The sequence below is a fragment of the Cyprinus carpio genome, chromosome A23 (assembly GCF_018340385.1).
Source record: "Cyprinus carpio isolate SPL01 chromosome A23, ASM1834038v1, whole genome shotgun sequence".
Classification (NCBI taxonomy): Eukaryota; Metazoa; Chordata; class Actinopteri; order Cypriniformes; family Cyprinidae; genus Cyprinus; species Cyprinus carpio.
In genome coordinates, this window is record NC_056594.1 from 19,588,041 (window position 1) to 19,598,065 (window position 10,025).

At 33.8% G+C, this 10,025-nt stretch overlaps 1 protein-coding gene across 1 annotated transcript in view; it reads right to left on the minus strand.

Annotated features, from left to right (window-relative positions):
- The window catches only part of LOC109112390 (atrial natriuretic peptide receptor 1-like), a 20,780-nt gene continuing 10,755 nt past the window's right edge, over positions 1–10,025 (minus strand). Inside the window, exons 11-24 of the mRNA XM_042713827.1 lie at positions 9,587–9,673; positions 9,360–9,503; positions 8,897–9,018; positions 8,670–8,808; positions 8,546–8,594; positions 6,742–6,843; positions 6,274–6,393; positions 6,040–6,133; positions 5,642–5,729; positions 4,786–4,925; positions 3,441–3,593; positions 2,657–2,755; positions 1,519–1,610; positions 1–516 (exon numbers count right to left, since the gene is read on the minus strand). Of these exons, the coding sequence (XP_042569761.1) occupies positions 331–516; positions 1,519–1,610; positions 2,657–2,755; positions 3,441–3,593; positions 4,786–4,925; positions 5,642–5,729; positions 6,040–6,133; positions 6,274–6,393; positions 6,742–6,843; positions 8,546–8,594; positions 8,670–8,808; positions 8,897–9,018; positions 9,360–9,503; positions 9,587–9,673 (1,615 nt within the window). The 3' untranslated portion in view covers positions 1–330. The remainder of the gene's footprint in view (positions 517–1,518; positions 1,611–2,656; positions 2,756–3,440; positions 3,594–4,785; positions 4,926–5,641; positions 5,730–6,039; positions 6,134–6,273; positions 6,394–6,741; positions 6,844–8,545; positions 8,595–8,669; positions 8,809–8,896; positions 9,019–9,359; positions 9,504–9,586; positions 9,674–10,025) is intronic.

Here is a 10,025-nt window from a genome sequence, read left to right on the forward strand (position 1 = left end):
TTTGATCAATTCAATGCATCCTTGATTAATAAAAGCATTAATTTCTTTAAGAGAACGTAGTTTCATAAAATAAAATAAGTGGTCTATCACCATCATTAAATGCATTTGTTTTTATTTTGTATGATTAAATCTCTATAATCAGTACTTCAGTATTTACTATCACTGGCTCGGTTGCCGTTGTTCTGATGCTACAAACACTGACTGATCAAACACACAAGTACAGCTGAAGTTACACTCAATAATGAAAGCCTGACTGAACAGCAGCTAAACTACAGCTGTTTCGCTGTGATAACACACAGCTGTGTCTCTCTGAGGTCAGACGGGTGTGTGTCAGGGGTCACACAGCAGGTCAGCGTCGTCAGAGCCGCTGAGGACTCCTGGGATACTGGAGTAATCATCAGTGTGTGTCTCCGGGTCTCTCTCGCTCTCCTGCAGCGTCACCGGGTTCCTGGCGTCTTTAGCCGGAGCTGCAGAACGCTTTCCTTCCAGCCAGTACGTCACCATGTCACCTTTCCCCTGAGAAACAGTCCACACACCAATGAGACTAATGCAGCTCTGAGTTCTTTGGTTATTCACAGTTTTAGCATGATTGACCCTCAGAACGGTCAGCATTCAGGTCCAGTTTGATCAGGAATGGCTACACAAACATTTCTAATGAATGGTTAGTTTATAGTTAGGGATCAAACCTTTGCAAATGCTTTACAATACACAACATTTATGTATTTTATATTTTAATGCATGTTGCATGTTTCATGTTCGGGTCCATTAGGAGTCAAAATACTTTTTGTAATAGTTATAATAGTGTCAAAAGCTTTTTTTTCCCCATATCTCACACACTTTTTATGAATTTTATGATTGTGTACATCTATTGACCAGCATGAAAAATTATGCACGTAAAATGAATTTATTTGAAAACTTTCCAGAGTAACATTTATGTTGTGTGGATGTGTTTTTATTTATTTTCTTCTTCTTCTTCTTCTTCTTTTTATTTTTATTTTTTAGAAATAAATATGCAGGTTTCATAAATTTTGACTGTTTTTGAGCAATTATGAGTTATAAATTTAAAGGAATTTCATTAAATTATATTCATCCCAATGGCCTCAATACTGATAATTATCAGATGTTCTTATACATTTTATGTACTTTTAATACATTTTTTAAACTAATAAAAAAGGGGTAAATGCAATAATACCATAACATTTAAAACTTTCATATTCACTCATTAATGAGAAGTTGCCGATCAGATTCAGTGTGTTTTAGCTGAAAATATTACGTTATTACTGTTTTATGCAGTAAAGATTCTTTGGGTCCAAATGGATCCACAATGCAAACACCTCTACATTCCTACAAAAACATGCTTTAATTAGATTTTTAGCATCATTACATTTAAAAGTATAGTTCCGTCAGACATGTTTGCATTTTATTAAAAAGAAAAAAATAGGGCAGCTATTGATCAGAAATGGAAGACAGGAGTCTTACAGTAACTAGAAAGGGTTGTGAATCGCTGGTGCGTCTCACCTTGACCTGTAAGACTCCTCTGCAGGTGAGCACGTATCCGCTGATCTCCTCCAGCAGGTAGAACGTGCTGGAGCTGCACTGGGTCTTCAGCGCTGCACAGAACAGCAACACATCACTCTTTAAGCTAGTTCTGAAAATTCATGACTTTTTTTTTTTTAATGCAAACTTTTTGCAATTTGTAAGTATTCCTCATGTGCATATTATGCATGGCACTAAATCTACTTCTTTAACTACATACACGACCGGTCAACAGTCTGGGGTCAGTAAGACTTGTAATGTTTAAAGAAGTGTCTTCTGCTCATCAAGGCTGCATTTATTTGATTAAAAATACAGAAAAAAAACAGTAATCTTGCAAAATGTTATTATAACATAAAATAATGGTTTCCATTTTAATATCCTTTAAATATAATTTATTTCTGTGATGCAATGCTGAATTTCCATCATGATTACTCCAGTATAAAGTGTCACATGATCTTCAGAAATCATTCTAATATGATGATTTATTATTAGAATTGGTTTCCATTTGTGTGCTGCCAGATATCTTTTTGGAAACTGTGATATTTTTTCAGGATTCTTTGATGAATAAAAAGTTAAAAAGAACTGCATTTATTCAAAATATAAATCTTTTCTAACAATATAAATCTTTGCTATCACTTCTTAACAATTTAACACATCCTTACTGAATAAAAGTTTTAATTTCTTTCAAAAAAAGAAAGAATAAAAATCTACTGATGCAAACTTTTGAACGGTAGTGAACGTTTTTTTGTTAGATTTTTATTTTTATTTTTTGATTTTATTTTTTTCTTTTTATTCTTTTAAGATTTTTGTTAGAAAAAGTATCACAGTTTCAGCAGCAGAACAGTTTCAACTCTGATAATAAATCATCATATTAGAATGATTTCTGAAGATCATGTGACACTGAAGACTGGAGTAATGATGCTGAAAATACAGCTGCGCATCACAGAAATAAATTACACTTTAATAGATATTAAAATAGAAAAATGGTATTTTACATCATAATAATATCAAAATAAATAAATGCAGCCTCGATGAGCAGAAGACACTCCTGTAAAAACATTAAAAATCCTTCCGATCCCAAACTTTTAACCAGAAGTGTATATTCAAGCATCTTTCTTGCCTTCGCTGGTGGACTCCATGCGGGACGCCGTGTTCACCGTGTCTCCAAACAGACAGTACCTCGGCATCTTAGTTCCCACAACTCCTGCGACTACTGGACCTGAAACACACAGCAGATACAACCACACATCTTCACGCTAGAGCGTTTGAGAGCAGCATTCGAGTTAGACATGCCCTCTTATTAAAGCTACACAAGTTATTCACCCAAGAGCAGTGAGTGATTTTCTGTTTTTATTTATTGTTTTGATCATATTAACAGCATAGGTACTGTATATTACTGTATATTACACAGACCTAATATTAACATGTGATTTCTTTCCAAGCTGTTTATCTTCACAGACATAACCGACTGTGTTTATGGAACTAATGTGTGTTTATTTGACAGTTAAAGTGCAATTAGACATGAAAGAGAACTTTGTTTAGTACTCAGTACTCAGTAATGATACTCTCAATAGTATCAATGAGATACTATTACTGTTTTTTAATATTCTGTTGTTTTTTTAATTTTGCATTTTCATTTAAAGTTTTAGTAATTTAGTAAGTGTGTTTTTTGTCATTTTTATAATTTTTTAAATATTTTTTTAAAATAAAATATGTCTATATCTTTTTTTTTTAACTATTAAAACTATCGATTAATCAATTACATGTATTTGGTTTTACAGTATGAACGTGGTTAAAATATGGCTAGCTGTGAAAGCAACATTCATTGAGATTGAAACAAACTGGATTTACTGATAGATATTCAAGATATTCAAAGTGCCTCTAGCTGCGGGTTTAATGTGGACCTGAGTGTATTCCAGCCCGGATCTGCAGCTGGGTTTGTGGTCTGTGGGGGATTCTGAAGGTCTTGCAGACAGACACCAGGTCCAGAGCCATGCTGGCGATCTCAGACGCGTGGAGGATCCCATTCTCTCTCGGTACACCGGACACAACCATATCTACAGTATAAATTTGAGATGTATACATCATCTGAAAGCTGAATAAATAATCTCTCCATTGATGTATGGTTTGTTAGGAGGACAATATTTGTCTGAGATACAACTATTTGAAAATCTGGAATCTGAGGGAGCAAAAAAATCAAAATATTGAGAAAATCATCTTTAAAGTTGTTCAAATGAAGTTCTTAGCAATGCATATTACTAATCAAAAATTAAGTTTTGATATATTTACAGTAGGAAATTTATGAAATATCTTCATGGAACATGATCTTAACTTAATATCCTAATGATTTTTGGCATAAAAGAGAAATGTATAATTGTGACTCATACAATGTATTATTGGTTATTGCTACAAATATACCTGTGCTACTGATGACTGCTTCTGTGCTGCAGGGTCACATTTAAAATAAACATTAACTGAAATAAAATAAAAAACGTTTAGTTCAGCTAGTTGCCAAGGCAACATTTATTTTAGTTTACTTTAAGCTGAAGCACTTAAATAACTCAAATTAAATAAACTAACACTAATAAATAAAAATTAATATATTTTCTACAGACATTAAAAAAACAATTAACAAAAACATCAAAAACACACAACAAAATTATTCAAACTTGCTAATTTGTTTTCACTAAAAATATTAAAAATTGCTAAAAAAATATTAATTTTATATAGCCATTAAAATTACACTACAATAAGGTTCATTAGTTAGTTAACATGAATGAAGAAAGAACATTACTTCTACAGTATTTATTAACCTGAATGATAATCGCAAAATGTACTAATGCATTATTAAAATCAAAAGTTGTGCTTGTAAACAGTTAATGCGCTGTGAATTAACATGAACTAACAGTGAACGACTGTATTTTCATTAACAGAGTTTAATAAATACTGTAATTAATGTACTGTTAGTTTGTTACTAACTAATATTAACTAAAGGAACCTTACTGTAAAGTGCAACCAAGAATAATATAAGAATGATGTTAACATAACACTGTATACAAAACAAAATTACTCAACAAATCTGAACTGGGAGCAAACAATAACCCTAATAAAATACATTTATTTACATTTAGCCCAATGAGGGTATTAAATCATTTATTCTCCCTCTCGTCAAACATCTCTGGACTCCTTGACTTTCATTGTATGGACAGTAAACCACTGAGACGTTTAACACGTTGTGATGAAACATACAAGCATCGCCGATGGTTTCCACTTTATAAACATCATAGTTGTCGATGATCTCGTCGAAGGTGGTGTAGAGTTTGTTGAGGAAATCCACCACCTGGTAAGGAGTGCTAGTGCTGGACAACTGCGTGAATCCCACGATATCACTGAGAAAATGACCGGAAATCACATGAAGAGAGACCAAAGAGAAGAACAAAACGAATATGTCTAGTACAAGAAAAATAATCTGTATTACTTTACAATTACATGAGTGAAAAGAATAGTTCACACAGAAACGAGAATGTGCTGTACATGTGCTCATCCTCAGGTCACCAAAGATCAGGATGAGTTTGTGTCTTCATCAGGTTTGTAGAAATGTAGCACTGCATCAGTGTCTCAGCAATGGATGCTCTGCAGTGAATGGGTGCCGTCAGAATGAGAGTCCAAACAGCTGATAAAAACATCACAATAATCCACAAGTAATCCACAGCACTCCAGTCAATCAGTTAACATCTGGAGAAGACAAAAGATGAAACACATCCAAAAGAAAACTATTCTTTTATAGACTCTATGTATTTGAGTTAAAAACGTCTTAATGCTGGATTTGTTTCAGCTTTTGTCTTCTCCAGATGTTCACTGATGGCCTGGAGTGTGTGGATTACTTGTGGATTATGTGATGTTTTTTATCAGTCTGTTTTGGACTCTCATTCTGACGGCACCCATTCACTGCAGAGCATCCATTGCTGAGACACTGATGCAGTGCTACATTTCTACAAACCTGATGAAGAAACAAACTCATCAACATCTTGACCTGAGGGTGAACACATTTACAGCTAAGTGTGTGTGTGTGTGTGTATGTGTGTGTGTGTGTGTGTGTGTTTACCTGAAGAACACGGTGGCACTGACGTAACTCTGGGCTTGTAGCGGTTTGCCCTGTCGCAGGTCATCAGCCACCTGTTTAGGCAGCATACCTGAAACACACACACACACACACACAAACACACACACACACACACACACACACACACACACACACACACACACACACGTGCTGTAAAACACCCAAATACACTCATCACTGAAACACTCACTGACTTTTTTTTTATTACTGAATGAATGAATCGATCTGTATTTAATAAAGCGCTATAGCAATAACTGTGACTTGACTAGAGCATAGATTAGGACCGGTCAGTAATCATCACTTTTTAATGATCTTTATATTTAATTTTTCATGTCTTGTCAGTGAAATGTCAGGTATTAGATGATTGTTGCGTGTTTTACTGTAAAGCAGTCTGTCAGTCTTCTGTTTCTCCAGCATCAGATCTTGGGTGCGTTCACCGACCAGAACCTCCAGATGTTTACTGTACTTCTCCATCTACACACACACACACACACACACACACACACACACACACACAGGTCTGTTATGATTGTAAGGTGTGTATGTTTGTATGTTTTGTATGTGTGTGTGTGTGTGTGTGTGTGTGTGTGTGTGTGTGTGTGTGTGGGACTGACCAGCTCCATCATCATGTCTACAGGACTGACTTTGTGAGGGTTGATTCTGTTGACAAACTTGCGGATCTGCTCAAAGGTGGGCCGGTGGGCGGGGTTATGAGCACGGCATCGGCGAATCAGCTGACAGGACGAGAGCATGAGAGACGTTCATTCGGCTGAATCCACAACACATGCCAAGATCATCTTCATGAGATCAGCCGTGCCGTTTCTACTGCTGTTGATGCTTGTTTGTTTCTTCCTCTGTGTATTTGAACTCTTTAAATGATGACTGTATGATTCTGAGAGCCATCTTTTCATACTGAGGACGACTGAAGGACTCAAACACAACTATTACAAAAGCTGCAAATATTTTAAGATGCTCAAGAAGGAAACACGATGCACTGAGATGCACCAGTCACAACTGTTGTTAAAAACAGGCTTCATTTTCACTAAGTAAAAACACACAGTGTGCGGTTTGTTCTGTCAGACCTCAGCGTATTCAGCAGGACAGGGGCAGGTGCTGTCGGCTTTCCCCGAAATCAGCTCCGGCAGCGGAGGACACCAGGCGCAGTCCAGAGAGCTGTCCTCCGCCTCACACACAGACCAGAAACACATTACTGTCACTCAAAATATAATAGACATTAACTGAAATATGATATAAAAAATAAAATATAAAAAACATAAACTGATTTATTTCAGATAGTTGCCAAGGCAACATTCTTATTTGGGTTAACAAAGATACATAAATAAATAATAAAATATAAATAAATAAATAAATAAATAAAATCTAAATAAATAAAAATAAATAAATAAATAAATAAAATCTAAATAAATAAAAATAAATAAATAAATACATATTTTTAAATTATATAATATATTTAAAATAATAATAAAAATGACAAAAAAAATAACAAAATTATAAAAAATTTAAGTTTACTCAACTAAAATAAAAGTTAAAACAGAAAATATAATCTAACAAAAAATAACAGAGTATGCCTGTCAGAATCATGACTTTCATGCTGACGATTACTAATCATACAAACTATTGTGATTAAAGATTTAATTGTCGATTTTGCTCATGTAATCCAAATACATTTTAGATTTTTTTAGATTTAATTGGAAACATATAATTAAATAGGCTCATGTGATTTTTTTTAATGCTGTGAAAATAATAATATTAACAAATCTAAAATATTTCTCTTTTTGTTCAATTTTACATTCACATTGGAGCCCAGCAAACCTAAATATAATATAATATAATATAATATAATATAATATAATATAATATAATATAATATAATATAATATAATATAATAAATATAATATAATATAATATAATACAGACTGATTAAACCTACAAGCCTTTTTTTATAAACTGTAAAAAGTTATTTTCTAAGCTGCAAATAAAACAGATAAAAAAAATTATTGGTGTATGTTTTACAGTAAAACACTATTTCAGTCTTTCTACGTCCAACTCAGTGTGTTACTTGCTGTCTCTACTTGCTGTAATTATTTGTGAAATTTACTAGCAATTTCATCTTTTTTTCTCTGTGCAAACTGTAAAAAATTATTTTCAAAATTGTAAATAAAACAAAGATCACTCTTTCTGTTTTTCACATTTAATTCAACATAATTTAATTCTGGACATTTTTTTTACATTTTGTGTGAAATATACTAGCAATAACTATTATCACAATAATCCATATATTTAGAAAATATATTTATTTTTTAAATGCATGATTTATTATTATATTTAACTGAAACGTTATTTGAAATAAAATGAACATGAACTAAAATCAAATAAAATATAAAAAAACGTAAATAAAAAATAATAAAAACTATACAGACATGCTTTAAAAAATAAATAAATAAACATGAACTAAAATAAAATAAAATAAAATAAAATAAAATAAAATAAAATAAAATATAAAAAAAACGTAAATAAAAAATAATAAAAACTATACAGACATGCTTTAAAAAATAAATAAATAAACATGAACTAAAATAAAATAAAATATAAAAAAACGTAAATAAAAAATAATAAAAACTATACAGACATGCTTTAAAAAATAAATAAATATTATTTGAATTAAATTGAATAAATTAACTAAAATCAAATAAAATATAAAAAAACGTAAATAAAAAATAATGCTTTAAAAAATAAATAAATAAACATGAACTAAAATAAAATAAAATATAAAAAAACGTAAATAAAAAATAATAAAAACTATACAGACATGCTTTAAAAAATAAATAAATAAAACTTTTTTTTTGGTTTCCACACAAGCTCACCGGCACTGGATCATTGCGGGTGGCGATCTCCAGTAAGATGATTGAATAGCTGCAAATGAAGCACACTGATAAGTGTGTTGTGGATGCTGTGGCGTGAGGTGTGTTCGTGGGTGTGTTTGTTCACCTGAACACGTCTCCGGTCAGCGTGGGCTCCTGGCTGCCGCTCTGGGCCTCGGGCGGCGTGTAAACCTCCTTCAGTCTCTGCTGGTATGTGGTGAGAGGTTCTGCGCAGTCCTCACGCCGAAACATCCACAGACAGTAATCTGAACGAAACCACAGGTGTGACGCTCCTGCATGACTCAGCACAGGTGTGTGTGTGTGTGTGTGTGTGTGTGTGTGTGTGAGACGTACCTGTGATCTTACACACCCAGCGGTCGTCGATCACACAGTTGGCTGATTTCAGTCGTCCGTGGCAGATCTTAAACTGATGCAGGTACGACATCCCGCGAGCGATATCTGTAGCGAAGGAGAACCTGCAAACGGACAGAAACACTGACATTTTATTGCATTTACTGAGTGAAATTCAGGCAGTCGAGGCCTAATGGTTAGAGAGCCGGACAGCAAAAAATGGCTGGCCACTGTATGCAACAAAAAAAGAAAGAGAGAGTGTGTGTTAGTGTGTGTGTTTCAGTGTCTAATGTGTATGTGTGAGTGTGTGTGTGTGTGTGTGTGTGTGTGTGTGTGTGTGTGTGTGTGTGTGTGTGTGTGTGTGTGTGTGTGTGGTGTGTCTGAGTGTGTGTGTGTGTGTGTGTGTATCTGTGTGTGTGTGTTTGTGTGTGTGTGTGTATCTGTGTGTGTGTGTGTGTGTGTGAACCTGAAGCCCCAGTTCAAGGGAATCTCGTCGTTGAGCAGGACGTCGTTCAGGCTTCCTTTAGGGCAGTACTCTGTTATTATGGCAACGTTAGGAACCTCCACACAACCTCCAAAGAACTTACAGAGGTTGGGATGATCCAGCTCCCTGAAAACAAACACAAATGTGTGGATCGCACGATGACCGTGAGGAGGAGGAGGAGGAGGATGTCGTGTTCATCTCATTCTCACCTGACTTGCTTCACTTCTTGGCGAATCGTCTTCGAGAGGGAAAATGTTTTCGTTTTTATTTTCTTGATTGCAACAGTTCGTCCATCACTGAAAAGATAAACAGAATTAAAAACACTGTATTTCAAAAGTTACAGTTACTTTTATTGATCAAGGATGCATTAAATTGATCAAAAGTGCCAGTGAAGACATTTCTAATGTTGTGTTATTTTTTTTTTTTAAAGTAATTGATGTTTTTTTTAATTTTGTATTCATTTGTGTGTCTTTATAATGTTAATATATATTTTTATTTAAAATTATCGTTGTTCTTTTGTGTTTTCAACATTGATAATAATCAGAAATGTTTCTTGAGCAGAAAATCATCATATTAGAATGATTTCTGAAGATCATGTGACACTGAAGACTGGAGTAATGATGCTGAAAATACAGCTGCGCATCACAG